The sequence below is a fragment of the Aythya fuligula genome, chromosome 24 (assembly GCF_009819795.1).
Source record: "Aythya fuligula isolate bAytFul2 chromosome 24, bAytFul2.pri, whole genome shotgun sequence".
Lineage (NCBI taxonomy): Eukaryota > Metazoa > Chordata > Aves > Anseriformes > Anatidae > Aythya > Aythya fuligula.
In genome coordinates this window covers 5,177,308-5,194,622 of record NC_045582.1, presented here as the reverse complement: position 1 = coordinate 5,194,622, position 17,315 = coordinate 5,177,308, and the positions used below count along the sequence as shown (strand labels likewise).

Below are 17,315 nucleotides of genomic sequence, written 5' to 3'. Positions count from 1 at the left end.
CTCCCTGATGTATTCAGGATCAGTACTTTGCTATCGATGTAGGTTTCTGATAGGTGCATCTGAATGATACAATCACACCAGAATGCTTTGATTTTAATTAAAAGGGGAATTACAGTCCCAAGTAGAAAATCCCTGTTATACTTAAACATTTCTTCTGATCTTTTAAAAGAATGAGTAGTGAGAGTCGAACAAGTAAACTTCATCCTGTCTCCGGGTAAATGACATTCTGGTTCAAAATAGTATTTAATTTCTCTCAGTAATGCTCTTACCAGTTTTTAAGATTTTCCCCTTATATTTTATGTGGAAGACTTCTCATATGGGTACAGTTTAGTTCCCCTTATCCTGTTTATTCAGCCTCTAACGTTATGACATTCAATCGCATAATTAAGTATCCCATTACAGGAATGACCTTTGATTTTTAAGTCCGAATGGTGAGCTTAATGAGTTAGATGTCTGCACTGCTAATAATTTGTGTTTATAAGATACTCATAATAATATTGACATTTGGCTGCATTGGTGAGATCAGCAGAGTGAAGATAAACTTAATCAAAATTCTTGTGTGGGGCATAGGATCCCGCTGTGATTTGAGACGTAACATTTGTAGTTTGTCATCACCTGTCTATTTTAATAAAGTCCTGCTTGTGTTTAAAGCTTCAATTTTAGCCAGGTGAACATAGCTATACAGGAACATCTCTACTGGAGTAGCTTGTGACAATTTCGTTTGAAGAGGAACTAATTACTTCAGTTTCAGGAATGCTTTTCCACCTGAGCAAGACCTGGCTCTTGGAGGTCCCTAGCAGTGTGAGCCCAGTGTGAACCAAGCCTTAGGCAGATGGTTAGTGATATCATCCACGTTCTGATGTGGGGAATCACCCATGTGTGATTTGCTGAAAAGTAAGTGTGGAGGGACCAAAACGGGCTGGGCTTGTCTTTGTCAGGTAACTATTACATTGTCCCTGGGGTCCTGCTGGGTCCCAGGGCTGCTCTTTTTGCTCAGGTGGGGTGAGTGGCTAATGACCGAGCACAGCCTGAGGATTTAAGTGCTGAAGCTGCAGCCTAACTTTGAGAAGCCTTCTTTCTTTACTGTTTCCACAACAGTTTCTGTCCTTTCAGCAACTCATTTTTAATTTATTTTTTTTTTTAACTTATCAGGTAAAAGTTAACACTTCCTCAGGATAAGTAAGTTGGAATAAGAAGAGGGGAAAATCCAAGGAGGCTTTCCAAGCAAGCTTGTCCAAAGGCTGTCTGGTTTCCCCAGAGTCATCCAGCTAGAGCCCTTCGCTAAGACCGTATTAGTACATGCAGACAAAGAGAATATTTGGGCTCTATAAGAAGTTCTTTCTTAGAAGAAGAAAGTAAAAGAAAGCTGTAGAAGAGATGCTTCTTGGAGGTTGTATGTCTTTCTAGGAGAGTTTCTTAACTGAGAGAACTAGAAAAAAAAATTTAGAGCAGTCCATTCTCTGTAGCATTGTGCTTTTTTTTTTTTTTTTTTAAAGTTATACTAGGGAAAAATGAGATTGTACAGTACAATTTTTCTACCTTGAGTAAGGGTGCTCCCAGGACTGTTTGTGTGCACGTGCCCCAACTTGTTGGTAGCCTTCTGATGGCCTCTCCTCTTTGAGCACATTGGAGCTTTCTGAGCACCAGTGACTGCCTTTGCTTAGGATTTCCTTTAAAAGCTTCACTCATCATCAAAATCCTGCTTTGTGCTATTTGGCTACATAGGTGATCATGTTCCTCCACAAAACATGTTAACAATACCTTTCATGACATTGATTTGACAGGAATAGCTTTTAATTTATCTATGCCTCATTCATTCCTGTGTGAAACTGGTCTTTGCTGACAGTATGTGGTGTTTGTAGTTTTTGACTTCAAGATTCCCTGAAATTTGACTGATGAATTCTTCTTAACCAGATCTTTTTTTTTTTTTTTTTTTCTGCGCAGAGAAGCACAGAGAAATCTTTTAGCTTTATTATTGTGCTTATCTGGTGCAGCAGGGTCTCTTTTGGAGGTTTTGGTAGGGATCAGAAGCTCTTCGTAGTGATGTTCTCTTGAGGCTTTATTTTCATGTATGAACAACCTGAAAGAGTGAGTAGCGCATGCAGATAATAGAAAACATTTTGTATTGAGCAGTTATTCAGATTGAAATTAATTCTTTATCGCTCTAAGATTCGTGAGTTAATGCAATTAAATCACACTTGAGCATTGGTAAGTTAATGAAGGAGAAAAGCACTCATTCTTTAAATGCAGGATGTTGCTGTGAGGTCTGAGAAGCAGTGAGGACTTTGCTAGTGAGGTATGCAGCATGGGGGGAACTTAGCATGTAATTAAGATGAGATGGAAAGCAGGAGGGAATAGTTATTCCGTGTGAATGACAACTTGATGGGCCCAAGCTCGTTAAGTTTTTGATGATGCTAGAAACTGCACTCAGGTCCCCTAAGTCTGAGCTCTGGGCCATCAGTTTGCTTTTTTTTTTTTTTTTTTTTTTGCTGTTAATGTGTATCTTAAGCACTGCAGGGCACTTGTTGCATGTTTTACATGCTTTAAAAAGTCAAATGGCAAGAATGCAATCTAAAAATTAATGCCTTATGAGTGTTGTCTACAGTATGGAACTGTTTTCACTAATAAGTGTGTTTTTTCCACAAACAATTAGTACTTGAAAGTTTCTAAGTTTTAGATAAATCTAATCTTCTTGAAAGGAAACATAGTTTTTTGTCTTCAAACATACTGATATCTTGTATTCCTCACACGTTGTCCAGAACACATGTAGGGTTTTTGCACAGAAATTGGATGAAGCAAGAGCAAAGGAGAAGGTGCCACTGGATTCCTTGCCCTGTAATTAAACACTTGTGTTCAAAGTGGGGATTTCTTGCTGATGAAAGCTGCTCTGGGCAGATTCCAACCATAGGTGACAGTGGATACAGCTTCCTCCAGGTCTTTTTCCTTGGGATGTCCTGTGGGTCTGGCAGGTGAGGATGACTCTGGAGGAAGGCTCTGCCAGTGTGTTGGTGCTGTGTCTGGCTAGGGATCTAAAACACGAGAGGGTGGTCTGCAGTCAGAATATCCAGGTATCCATGAATAATCCAGAAGTATCCCAGAATACCAGGTATCCACGCAGGCTGTTTCACTCTCTGCATGCACACCTTTATCTCTTCTATGCCCATGGGAAAGACAGTGAGGACCTAACACTTCTTCCTGTGCTAGGAAGAAATAAATCATTAAAACACTTGCTGTGTCCTGAAAGTTCAAAATAATTTTACTTGTAGTTTTGGGTAAAAATAATAAGAAAATCGAAACATAGAGGTCTATTGGAAATACTAAGATCTAGACAAAATAAGTTACATATATCTCTCTTCTTTTTCCTTACCACTGTCTGACCAGACAACATCCAAACTTGCTCTTCTACTAACTCAGTCTTCTACATGCCTTTTAATTTGGGCAACATACATGTATAGCTCCCATGTCTTCATTTCTCTAGATGATGTCTGTTTTTCTTTTCTGTTTTCATAGTTAGATGCCTTTGCTATAAAGCTGTGGCTTTCTGTTTATTAGAGGGGTCTGGTGCTCAGTATTTAAAATACGGTGCTTGTACATCATCATTGCTTTCTTGTTTCAGGATTTTCCAATGCTAGTTAGTCCCTTTGGATTGCTTCCAGGAGGAAAAATAAAGTTTTGTTTTGATGCATTTGTTTTTTTCTGTCTGGCTAGATCTTGTCTAAATGCTGGTAGTCCCATTAAATGACTAAAACCAGTTTCATAGCAGACGTGTTGGTACCATGAACTTCTTAGCATAGTATAAGGCAGAGCATAAAATACTCAACTGTAAGAATAGTATTCAGCTGTAAGAGTAGTGTAAGAATACTGGAGTTTTTCAGGTCTTCTAGTTACATGTCAAGTTCTCTTTTTTTTTTTTTTTTTTTTTGGCCTCTAATGGTTCTAATAGTTCCTAGAAGCCTTTTTCAGTTTTCTCAATACTTGTTCTAAAAACCTAGACTCCTTTAAGCCCAATGCAGGGTTAAAAAGTTAGGCATTATTACATGATATCCCATGCTTTTCTGATTCATGAATCAGATTAATCTGCTTTACTTACATCTATGTTGAGAGTTCAGCATCAGTTGAGTAACTTTGATCTGATGCTTCATTTTCCTTACATATCTGAAAATTAAACTCAGCTGAATCTCTTCTGTAAAGGAATGCTGCTCATATGTGTTTTGTGCCCCTGTAGGAGAAGAGAGAAATGAATCAGATGTCCTAAATTGTTAATTTAATTTAATTGTCCTAAATTGTTAATGCATCTTTCCTTGGTGTTCATGGTGTATAGGTGATGTTTTTTTTTTAAAAAAAAAAAGTTTCTGCAGCCCCTCACTACCCGGGGATGATGATCATCCTAGAACCTACTCTGGGGTTTTGTTGAACTGAGAAGTATATTGTTCACCTGCTTAGCAGGCACCTGTTTATTGAGCATTCTGCTGACAAGCAGTTATAGTTCAGGCTCTCAATCCTTAGCTCTTAATTTAGCATGCTTAATATATAGGGTGAGCATTTGTGCTGTTATGAGCTTTGGGTTATTTTTTGTTGGCCGTTGCCAGATTGGTGGAATGAGTTTGATCCAGTCTGTCAATTCTATGTTTGTATTTCACTGCTAAAGATGATATGATGCAGAGCTCAGGCTAATGCCCATCTCTGCAAGGTCACTGTAAAAGCATCCTTATTGTAAGCAGCAATTCCCTCTTTACTGTATTGCTCTTTCCTTTGTAAGCCTGCTTTCTAAACTTCTTCCCTCTTGTTCTAGGCTGCAAGCATGTGAAAGGCATTCTGTTATATGGACCTCCAGGCTGTGGTAAAACACTTATGGCGAGACAGATTGGCAAGATGCTGAATGCCAGAGAACCAAAGGTGGTCAATGGTCCAGAAATCCTCAATAAATACGTGGGCGAGTCTGAGGCCAACATCCGCAAGCTGTTTGCTGATGCAGAAGAAGAACAAAGAAGGGTAATGCAAACATAGATAAATAGCATGGTCAGGATGAATGTGCCTTAAAGAATGACTGGAAAGGAAGTTTATAATCAGAAAATTGCTGCTTGCATTAAAAGATTGAGTCACTGCTTCACTTGTGATTATAGTTACTCCTTGCAAGTCACTGAATATTAGTATTCTACGGATTCACACAATTTCAGTTGGAAGAAAAATAAAACCTAAACCATTAGCACCTGAAAAGGTAGCTGGTCTTCCTATTAGCTATGCCGAAGATAGACAGTTTGTTTAACTTCCATGTGGAGTTATTTTAAGATAATACAGTAGGGCCCATCCTGCTGTGTTTTGTATTATACAATGTGTCAGCTGCTCAGAAAGTGCTTAAAAATAGGGTCATAAACATTTTGCTCCATTTTTTGCTTTTCTTCTGTCTTTTTTTATTTTTTTGAAACAGTCCATTTGGAGTTTTGCTAGTAGGTTCAGGTGGTGCATAAACTAGGACAAATTTCAAGTAAGTTCTCATGTCTTCAAGTTTTTGGTTTACAGGATTATAGTGTAGGTACATTATAATAATATTAAGTGTACATTTTAGTATTATAATAAGAATTATAATCAATACACCCTTAATTTTTCTCAGCAGAAAACTAATGGATAAGAATATTGTCTCAGAACCAGAGTATGGATCTTTGAAAGTGGAACTGGAAACAAAGATTTTGTTTTTTTTTCCAAACTGTTTTTTAATCAATCGATTGAGCTGGCAATGAGAATCCTAGTCTTTGAATGTGTAAAAACTTTTTTTCCTTTGTGCTTTAGTAATTTTTCCTGTCACTTAATTGTGATTAAGATTTTATGGTAAAGAAGCTATATTTTCAGGTAAATTGCTACTAAATATGGTAAAGAAGCTATATTTTCAGGTAAATTGCTACTAAATAGTGATGTCTGTTCAGAAAACATTAGCAAAGGAGACTGTATACCTTAATTTTATGTCAGACAGTGCTGCAGGTTCTGAAATTACTTAATAAATCTTTTGCAGAAGAAAATTAATCTGAGCTTTACATGGGAACACATACAGATGTAAACAATCTCCTTTTCTCTGGTTGTTGCGATATAACTGAAAGCTGTGAGCTGCTTTTCCTTTGCAATAACACACCTGTTAAAATAGACTTTATATTGGCTGGAGGGGATGGTCTTGATGACAAGTTGTGAGATTAAAAAGGTCTCAAAAAGGTTGGTATTGTAATGACTTGTGTCTGGGGCAGATTGCCAGTGACAGCACATTTACCCATTATTAGCATGGTCTCCACTGTCCACAATAGCTGTTGTAGAGGTAGAATTTGAAGGGGAAAAGCTTCATAATATGGTCACAAAAAGTATCCTGTTCTTTTACCAGCTGCAACTGCTTCACCTTTGAGTGAACCTGGGAAGAAGCAGTTCTATTCCTGATTGGCACTGAACAAATGGACTCCTTGAAAATACTAAGAACACAGTTACTGTGGCAAGATGTGTATTTCCTAACTTTGTGACCTGGGCTATTTCCAACATTGGGCGCATCCTTCCACAGATGTATTTTGTTCTTCATCTCTTTTTCAGCTGGCTTCCACAGATACCAAGTCCTGTGACCTTTGAGCTGTGTCTTCTGCCTTTTGGGCTTGTGCTTTTCATGTTCATTCTACTCCTGTCCACTGAAACACTGCTTCTCTTAGGACTGTCAGCTGTGAAATCTTGTGTTAGGACAAAGCCCACCAACAAGACAGCAAGATGATATTCTGAAAAGGGGTCTGATGCATAGCATGTGATACTAAAACCACTTGCAGATATCAATGTTTTGTATCTCTGTCTGATCTTATTGAGAAATTACTGTTTTGTTTGGATTGCTTTCAATGGTGACATGGCATTCCTGACATGTTTTTCTCTCCAATAGCTTGGAGCAAACAGCGGTGTTCATATCATCATTTTTGATGAAATTGATGCAATCTGCAAGCAGAGAGGAAGCATGGCGGGTAGCACTGGAGTCCACGATACTGTTGTAAACCAGTTGCTGTCTAAAATTGATGGAGTAGAACAACTCAATAACATCCTAGTGATTGGTATGATAATGCTGTCTTTCTTATTATGGGGTCAGGTTGAAAAATGCTGTTTTGTTTGCTGCAGGTCAGCTAACTTACCATTGCTGGTATTGGATGTGTTTGGACTCATCTGAATGACTGTTATTTGACAAGCAACAGTGGCATATTTAAAGGGAGATGTAATTGACTGATATTACTGTTTTAAAGATTTTTCTCATTTCACTTTTAATAGCAAGTGTTTGATTAAGAAAACTTGCAAAGAATAGTATGCACTGTTATATTGACATATGAAGGACTGGGGCTTTTTTAGCTATCTTTTTGAGTTGTTGTGATGCCAGGACTTGGGTAGGTTTGATCCCTATTGCCCTGACTCTACTTTAGGGCATGGCTTTTTCCAATATTTCTCAAAATGTCTGTCCTGTTTGTTTTTCTGAGACTCTGAGGTCTCGTGTTAGCTTTAGGGAGCATATTCAGGAGATGGAGGCCGATTTAGTTAGCTGAGTTAATGCTTATTTCAGTTTTAATTTTGCACTTAGGAATGACCAACAGACCTGACCTGATTGATGAAGCTCTGCTGAGACCAGGGAGACTTGAGGTGAAAATGGAGATTGGTAAGCAAACTAGTATATGTCAATACATAAGCTCACATTAACTTAGTCAGCAAATTAAAATACCACTTTAGATTTACCAATTGATAAGCCATTGACCTGATCATAGAATCATTTAGGTTGGAAAAGACCTCTAAGATCATCAAGGCCAACTGTTGACCTAGCAATAACAAGTCTATCACTAAACTATGGCCCTCAGAAACACATCTGTGAGTCTTTTAAATACCTCCAGGGATGGTGATTCAACTACATTCCTGGGTAGCCTGTTCCAATGCTTTACAACCCCTTCGGTGAAGAATTTTTTTCCTAATATACAACCTAAGCCTCCCCAGGTGGAATTTCAGACTTTCTTCTTGTCCTAGTGTTGGGAGAAGAGACCAACGCCCAACATGCGGCAGCCTCCTTTGAGGTACTTGTAAGAGAGCAATGAGCCTCTGCTTCTCCAGGCTAAACAACCCCAGCCCCCTCAGCCACTCCTCATACGACTGTTCACCAGCTTCGTTGCCCTTCTTTAGGCATACTCCAGCACCTCAGTGTCCTTCTAGTGAGAGGCCCAAAACTGAACACAGTGTTTGAGGTGCAGCCTCACCAGAGCCGTGTATGGGGGGATGATCACCTCCCTGGTCCTACTGGCTTCACTAGTTCTGATGCAAGCTGGGATGCTGTTGGCCTTGGCCACCTGAGTTCACTGCTGAGTTGTATTCAGCTTGCTATTAAGCAGTATCAGATTCTGTCCAGCAGAATTGGGTAGGGATGGGCAGGCAGGACCCTGAATCTCTTGCACTAATGAAAGGAACAAAGAAAGCACTGGACCACTCCTAGGTGGAAACTGCAGAACTGTTGATCTTGTAATGTGTGAGAGCAGTTCTTGACTTAGAGAAACATCCTTCTATTTGTATAAAGTGATAATGGTGAATTTAACCTTAGTAACTGCAAATGTTAAATAGCATTGGCTAAACGTTTCAGACTTGCTTATTCCAGAAGGTCTAGATTGCTTGCAACAACAGAACTAAAAACATGCGAAAGAGCGCTCTTAGCCATTTATTTTAGTGATTTGGAAAAGGTTAATATCTGTTAGTAATTTAGAAGGGACTTTTTTAATTGTACACGTTTACTTGATACCGACTCCAAATTAATAGATTATTTATTATAACCTATGTGTTTTTTTTTTTTTTTGTTTTTTTTTTTTTTTTTTTTTTTTAAGAAATTAAGCCTGCATCAGCTTAGATTCAGGAAAACAAGTCTTAACTTCTGATCTTACAGACAAAGTCTCATTAGTGAAGATGAAGTCTTGAAGGGTGTTTAAAGGTTGGAAGCACAGTTTTAGATTTGTGATTTGAAAGAGTCCATAAAACATTTTCCTGTGAACTTCATACACACAAATGTTATGAAATATTTTCTGTACTCTGACCTATGCACTGAATAGTCTAAAGGTAAAAATAAATAAAATCTCAAAATGTAGTGAACCGTATGAGAATCGCAGGCAAAGAAGGCCATTAACATTGCTAAGGCGAGTTTCCTTTCAGTTGCGGAAGATTAGATGGAAATGTCCATATAACCCTAAAAATCATATGACATACTACATGGGAAGATAAGAGTTTGTAATTATTGGTCTAAAATGTTGGGAAACTCTTGAAATGGAACTTTCAGTGTAATGTTAAGTGTTTGCTAGGGATTTTTTTTCTTATCCTTAAAGGGTAACATCACTCTTTCAAAGATCCAGAAACACAAAGAGATTTTGTGATAGCTGAAAAGTGAAGATTTTAGGCAAAAGAAGAGAAGCTGATGACTATGAAGGCAGCCGCAGAGGTAACCTAGGCAGTAAACTGATGCCGATGCTCCAGAGTTAATGCTAATTACTCTGAATTTGATCACTGCAGGAAATAGTTTGTATTAGGCAGTATTGTGCGTATATCTCAGAGATGTGAGGACTAGAGAAGCAACTGGAGCACTAGCTAAGACTTAAAATCTTGTGGAGCACAGGCAGCACAGATGGTTTCTAAAATTTAGAAGGCTTATGAGACTAAGGTATTCAGTTGGATGCGGGAAAAAAAATATTAAGAGACTTGTGCCTATTCCTGGCATAGTATGCAAAAAAGGAAACTTGGACAAAGAAGAGTAGAGCAGTGCATGGAGTTGTTAGTGGCCAAGCTGACGAATAATCATGAGAAAGAACTAGCACTAGCAAAAATTATCATTTACAGTCTTTACAAAATGACACAGCTACAAGGAATTGAAGGGAAGTCTCAGCAAAGAAAGTGTGTTTTAGGGATGAAGAACTGTATATATAATAGTGGTTGCCTTTGTGCAATCTCGTGCTTAAAAACAAATGTGTAGGAGCAACTGTTTTTACTAAAACCAGGTAAGAGTTATTATTTATTTATTGTGTTATTTATTTATTTATTGTGTTGCAGGTGTATTACTTGCATCTTTAGCTGACAAAGTTAAATTAAATAAATTGCAGTCTGAGCAAGACTTCCCTAGAACATCGGATCCTTGTAATAAAGGCTCTGGAGGAAAATGAGCTGAAGTATAGTGTGGTTTTACCAAGAGAATGTTGTGCCAGATGGACACCTTACTTTAAAGAAAAACACTATGTTGCTAAGATGCAATCTGGGAAATAATCACTTATATCTGAGAAAATTAAGATTTTATGAAAATTGCAAGGTGGAACTGCGTTTAAGGATGCCAGGCTGACCAGATTGCTCTTGTGTACGGTGAATTCCTGGTATGGAAGCCTGAGAGCAATGAACTTGAAGGAAATTAAATTTAGGCTGTTTCTCTGTGTAGTGTGGGGGTGATGCCAAGGGCAAACTGCATACTTTCAAACATTTTTTTAAAAATATCCTACTTATGAATGAATTGCTTATATTGAGAAAGAGCCTTTGGAAGCAGGACCATTGAAGAGAGGTAAGGTTTTGCTGCAGCTGCTGTGCTGAGACACTGACTGGGATGCGCTGTGTTTAAAATCTCAGGTTTGCCGGACGAGAAGGGTAGATTTCAAATTCTCCATATCCACACAGTACGGATGCGGGAACATCAGCTGCTGGCTGAAGATGTGGACATTGCAGAGCTGGCAGTTGAGACTAAGAACTTCAGTGGTGCTGAATTAGAAGGCTTAGTTCGAGCTGCTCAGTCTACTGCTATGAACAGACATATCAAGGTCAGTCCTATCATCTCATGTTGAGGGGAAGGAAAAAGAGAAAATATGTAGAGTCTTTTATTGTATGTTTACTTCCAAATGGATAATGTCATCTCAGCTCCCTCCATTCTAGAGGAAGATTGCCTTGCTTTTTTCCATCCTTTGCTGATTATGGGAGGTCAGTGTATCTTTAAGTAGAAAGAAGTTATAAGGACCATGAAATGTCAGGTTATATTAATCCAGATGAAGAACACAGTATTCGATGGTGTTGAAATATGAGATGATTAGTTCATGAAGAAAGAGGCTGAAGGATGTAACCTCGCCAGCGGCCAAGAATTGGTGTGAATTACTGCAGAAGAGAGCCTTTGACATTAGTTGCCCAGCACTGATTTTTTTTAAATAAAAAGTCTGTTCAGCCTAAGATATGAAGAAAACAAATTATGCTTTCATTTCAGCAAGAAAAATAATTTGGTTGCTTTGACATTTATATCTATTGGGAGCTCTTGTTCTTTCTGCTTATGTTTTATATAGCCAAGAAAATTTGTTTCCTATAACCAAAAGCACAAACATGAACAGTTTCTCATTTTCTTGTGTTCTGTCTCAAAAAAGAAATCACATCTGGAGGTATTTTCATCCCCTTATATTTTCATCCATTTAAAAGCAAAGTGTTTTCCGTTTAATAATTAGTTTAACTTAGAATTGATGCATTTTCTTTGCTTGAATTTTGGGTGAATTTTGGGACTATTAGCATTTTGATATGATCCCTGCAGTGCCAACTTTTGCTGTGGGAGAGGAGACAAGAGCAATAATGAATATAAAAGAGCTGTCTCCTCCTTTAGGTGTGTATGTGATTAACATCTTAGTAATGTACGTATTACTATATGTACTATGTGTACTATTACTATGTATTAATATGTGTATTCCATATGTCAAGCAACCACACTTGTTTTTCTTCTCAAACAGTTTGACAGTATTTTTGGATAATCTTACTGTTTATTATGAAGACATCTTCAGCCAAATGATACACTAAGGTCTTTCATTCTCTCCTATGAGTACTGCAAAACTTAAAATATACATCACATGCCTGACCTAGATTTCAGAAGCACTTGTGTGGAAGCCACAAAACAAATAGCGTTTGAAAATCAAATGGAATTATCCTTCTGAATCATTTAAGTTCTTCTGATAACCTTTCAAAATACTTCAATGTTAAAAATTAAAATGTACAATCCATTAAAGGTTAGGAAAGAAAGGAAGCTTCCTATTTGTACGTGTACAACTTGAGGAATATATTAATAGCGTTTTGAGTACATTTGCTTCCCTCTGCAAAACAGAAGAGTGATTAACGTGCACTAAAGATCCTCTATATTCTTAGCATCCTCTGTTTCTGCTGGGTGAGCGTTTTTGTGAGGAGGGGCTCTATCATTTCAGCTGTTCTTGGGTTACAAATATTTTTTAGGCCAGTCTGGGTTACTGAAGTTGCTGTTTAGAAGCTGCTTTTGTTACTCTACAAGATAAGCATAATGTGTTTCCTTCACATGCTCAAGTGCAGTCCCTGTTCTTGTAGATCATGCTAGTCAGAAGATAATGTCTTTTAGATGTGTTTGAGAGGGAATATTATTTGACTTTTCCATCACCTTGGTCTTAGGAAAAGGCGATAGAGGTTTCTCTGCCTTCTGAGAAATGCCTTGAAATCCCAAGTTTTTACCTCCTGAACAGAGAGATCATGTAGGGCCATCATGCTCTCAGGTAAAAGCATGTAGTGTGGAAAGATGCAGGTAAGTTTCAACGAAAGTTGTTTTGGAATCTAGAGGAATTTCTTATGGTATAGTTTGAAGTACAGAAATTATGAAAGGACTTTCAAGACAGCAGTAAGTCAAGCATAGGAGAATTTAGATCTTTTGCCTCATCTCCGATTTACTTTATATGTTTAAAAAAAAAATGTTTCTGCTTTGCCACTTAGCAGTTAGATGAATTGCTTTTCTGAGACCAACTTCTGCCCTCCTTTTGTGACTAATCCTCTTTCTGATATCTGTAACTCCACTCAGGATTCTCAGCAGACTGCACCGATAGGATTAGTCTGTAATAACCAGTGTTTGTACGACACTTAGTGGAAAAGTTGCTTCAAATCTATGTAATTCCTGATTGTTGCCCAAGGCAATCAATATACTTGCAGATCTAGAAATAATCCTAGTAAGTGGAGCTGCTCCATATTGTAGAGCTGCAGCCATAGTCAGTAATACATCCGAATGAAGCCTACAGCTTTAAAGGCTACTCTCAATATGTTTTTAATTCTTGAAAACCTCTTCTAGCTCCAGTCTGAGCAGCTTTGAGCTATCTCCTCAGTCACAACTAGAGGGTACTAGAAATGATTTACAAGAAAAGATCGCAGTAGTGCTTTGTCTTCTGTATGTTTGTTTCCAGTCACTAGGTTTTAAATGCTGCTGCTGTTCCCAAACTGCCCAAAAAGGAGAGCAATGTGAGCTGAGCTTTGTAGCTTACTTAGTAAACAAATTAGTAAACAAATGTAGCTTGTTTATTCCAAGTAATGCTGCTGATAGTGCTGCCTTGGGAACATTCACAGCTTTGGTTGGACTGAAGCAAATAAAGACAAACTAGTAAGAAGTCTAATATTTACCAATCCCCTTAAAGACTTTCATGTAGGGAGAGGAAAGTGAATCGTTTGAAGTTGTCAAAAATGGAGTGGGCAAATTTAGAGTTGGGTTTAACCAAACCTGAATTTGTCTTTCTGAAAAAAAATCACAAAATGGAAGAGGCTTCACCACCTTCCTAGCTAGCACCTGGACTGTGCAATAAAGAAATATTTCTATAGCCTCTAAAGGCCGGGGGGGAGTGGTTCCTTACTCTAAAGGGGAACCTACATAACTCCTCTACATTACAGAAATCTAAATTTAAGTGAGATTAGTCCCATATCGGCACTAGTGTCTGCTTCACTGACAGATGGTTTAAAGAGGTAAGGCAGCAGCAAGGATGGTGCAGAGCTTCTGTCCTGTTCATATCTGGGGTTGCTTCTCTGAGCAGTGGGATCATGGCCATGCTCTTCACTTTTCACCCAGTGGGATGTAACAATTGTTACTCAATGACTTTTGGGGGCCGGCGGATGGCTGTGGATCTGAAGGTGATGATTGCTCCGGTGGTACTCAGCAGATGTTCAACAACTTTTAAAAAGCATTTTTGTTGTTGCATACCATCTATGGGGTTGAATCCTTGGATGGAAGCTGCTAAGGGGTCAGGTGCAGTAGTGCTGCACTTCACTGTGTTTTGTTGCCCTCTTCAGGCCAGCAACAAAGTGGAAGTGGATATGGAGAAGGCAGAAAGCTTGCGTGTGACAAGAGGAGACTTCTTTGCGTCTTTGGAGAACGACATCAAACCGGTGAGTAGGCAGCATGCGACTTGGGTGATAGAGTTACGCAGAACAGTTAATGATGCAAGAGAGCAACTTCCTTCTGGGATCAGATGTGCTGTAATTCACTGTGGTCTGAAGTATTGTATCCTGTGTTGTAGGAAGGAAAGCAGGGAGCTGCTCTCTGCCTGCAACAGTAAGGCTCTATTTTATACCTTTTCTTCTATGCAAGAATCTTAAAAAGCAATAGAACAAATAAAGCAGCACAGTTTCTTCTCCTTGTTGTATGTACACTCTCCCTTTTATGCTACTTCAGTCAATTGATGTCAGCTTTCATGCGGACTGTAACAGGAGACTTAAGCCCCGTTTTTGAGAATTTAAATTTTGAGAATTTAAATGACATAGATTCAAAACACATTGGTGACTTGCACTGATTAGAATATGTGCTGAGGATACATGTAAAATAAATGCTGCCTCTCTTAATATAGGCATTTGGAACCAACCAGGAAGACTATGCGAGTTATATCATGAATGGTATTATTAAGTGGGGTGATCCAGTAACAAGGGTATTGGATGATGGGGAGCTGCTTGTTCAACAGACCAAGAACAGTGACCGTACTCCACTTGTTAGCGTTCTTCTAGAAGGTAAAGTTATAAAATAAATAAATAAATAAATAAGTATTTAAAAAGAAAGAAACTTGTGTAAATAATTTTTATCTGTTGCCCACATGGTGGCTGTTATATCCTGCAACTGCATGTAGAAGTAACATATAGGAGGAAAAATAGAATTAATTTCCTTCTCTATATTGGGTGAAATTAGTTTAGATATTAACACTGGCTTCTCAGCATGAAATTTGAGGGGATGATCTAAGTCCTGGTCTTGGAACAACAGAAAAGTGAGTGTATGCGGTTGATCTAAATGTGGATGTTTTACAGTTCAAACATCTTTAGCTGAGTTAGGTATCACTATTCGATTTCAAGTCATTGGAGATCTCAACAGTGTTATCAACTGAGTTCAAATAACAGTTCATCTGGCCACTTTTAGGTGTGTACTGTTAGAGGAGGATTGCCCTCCATCAGCACTGTTGTTGACTATGAAGAGTCTAGGAAGCTAGTTCAATATCTCTGTTGCAGATATTAAAGTGTACGTTATTTACTACTTCCCTCTTTCTTTTTCCTGAAGTCTAAAAGTTTGGATTGCTTCTATTGCTTAGTGGTTTGTTGCTTTGAAATTAAACCCTGAATAGCTTCCCCTGAATAATTCTGTGTTTGTGGTCAGCATATTTCAACATATTGCTTGTATGCAATACCTTACTGTATTCCAGATTGATTTGTACTCAGTGTATAGATTCAGATGTGTTTTGGTCTTTGAATTATCCTAGTGTGAATTCAGACAAATTATAAGTTGTCTTTGTCAATATTTACTTGGCATTCATGCTGTTTGCTTGTTTACCATGGTACCTCCAGAAAACATATCTCTAAGGGGCATGAAAGTGGTTCAGAAAGATTCTGCAAAATACAAACACATACTAATTTTGCTGCAGTGCCCTCTTCTATAAAATATGTCTCATTCTCTTTTGTGTTTGTTTCATGGCAAATCAGACTGCATGTGCTCAAATAGTTGCATTAATTTCCTTCTTTCTGCAATCCAGTCCTCCAGATGAGGGAGCGTTCCCTCTGCAAGTAGAAGAAAAGGACACTTCACACTGCAAATACCTGTGAAAAAAATCATAATCATATTTAAAATATCATCCATGCTGAGCCTTACCAGAACTGTTTTCTCCTTTGATTTTTTTTAATTTTGTTTTTCCTTTGGATCAGGTCCCCCCCACAGTGGGAAGACTGCTTTAGCAGCAAAAATAGCTGAGGAATCCAACTTCCCCTTTATCAAGATCTGTTCTCCTGATAAGATGATTGGATTTTCTGAAACAGCCAAGTGCCAGGCTATGAAGAAGGTACTTCTGCACCCTCCTCTTTTGTTTGATGACAATTCAATTCTGTGTGCTGTAGTAGATTGAAAAGTGAATATTCCTTGAGATTGTGCTTTCTTTCCTCTGTAGGTCCTAAATTCCTATACACGTTTGTTTATAAAACTAAATGAATGTTTTTGGGGCACTGACACTCAGTGACTCATCCCATGACACTTAGTTTCTTTAGAAACCCTTTTGAAAAACCCAGCAAACACTGGCCAGTGACTGTTAAACAAAATTACAGCAGTTCAGTAAGCTCTATGTATCACCAAACAGATGTTGTGAAAAAATGTAAATGGATATATTGCTTTGTGTAAAAACAGTGTTGTGTTAAAGCAGTGCTATTCCCCATCTTCTGAAAGCCTTCTGTAATAACGTACTAGGCCACCCAAATACTCAGCAAGTGCACTGTGGAATTCTGGAAGAGTAAAGTCAGTTGTTGTGTGTAGTGTCCAAATGCTTTAGATTCTACAGTAGTCTTCTCTTTATATTTAATTCAATAGAAGTCTCTTCAGTTGAAGTTCCATGGCAGAATCACTAGTATTATAGATTATTCTAGCTGCAGGAAAACTTTTTTTTTTGGTATTGCTTGTGGTCAGTTGTAATTCCATATGTGATCACAAAGAAATGTTCATTGTGTGTTTGGAATTTATTTTCCTAATTAATAATCTGCTAATAAATGAATGCAGAGGGTTCTGGTTAAACTCCTGCTGCTGAACAGAAAGCAAAGAAGTGGCACCTTTGAAGATGCTACCTGTGCATGTTGCCATTGAGTTAATTAGCTGCTTTGATAATTGTGTTCCAGGCACTGAAAGATCAAAGGAAGCTCTTTAGATAGAAAGAATCACATTTGTTCTGGATGTTTTCAGGGTGCCTGACAGGGTAGACCTGAAAGAAGGCAAGGATCTTGCTGAAAGTAGCATGTATAAATTTATAGCTCACAGGCCTTTTGCTCATGTGTCTTCAAAAAAAAATGTTTGCTTGCTTTGTCCCAGCTGAGGAGATTTCATGTGATTGCTTTGAATAAAGTCTCAGGGTGGTTTGTGCATGGATTATTTGGTTCTGGAAGGGAAAATGTCAAGGTTCTGGCCCAGTCAGGTCTGATATATAGTCATAACTAAAAATGGAACAAAACATCTGAGCAGTGATGAGCAAGCCTGGAGCTTTGTCTCCAAAGATGAAGATAGGAAAGGC

General features: G+C 38.2%; 1 protein-coding gene across 1 annotated transcript in view; it reads left to right on the top strand.

Moving 5' to 3' along the window:
• NSF (N-ethylmaleimide sensitive factor, vesicle fusing ATPase) overlaps positions 1-17,315 on the top strand; it is an 81,653-nt gene that overhangs the window by 40,337 nt on the left and 24,001 nt on the right. Inside the window, exons 9-15 of the mRNA XM_032202592.1 lie at positions 4,793-4,992; positions 6,896-7,061; positions 7,577-7,651; positions 10,624-10,811; positions 14,086-14,181; positions 14,640-14,796; positions 15,973-16,106. Coding sequence (XP_032058483.1) covers positions 4,793-4,992; positions 6,896-7,061; positions 7,577-7,651; positions 10,624-10,811; positions 14,086-14,181; positions 14,640-14,796; positions 15,973-16,106 — 1,016 coding nt within the window. The remainder of the gene's footprint in view (positions 1-4,792; positions 4,993-6,895; positions 7,062-7,576; positions 7,652-10,623; positions 10,812-14,085; positions 14,182-14,639; positions 14,797-15,972; positions 16,107-17,315) is intronic.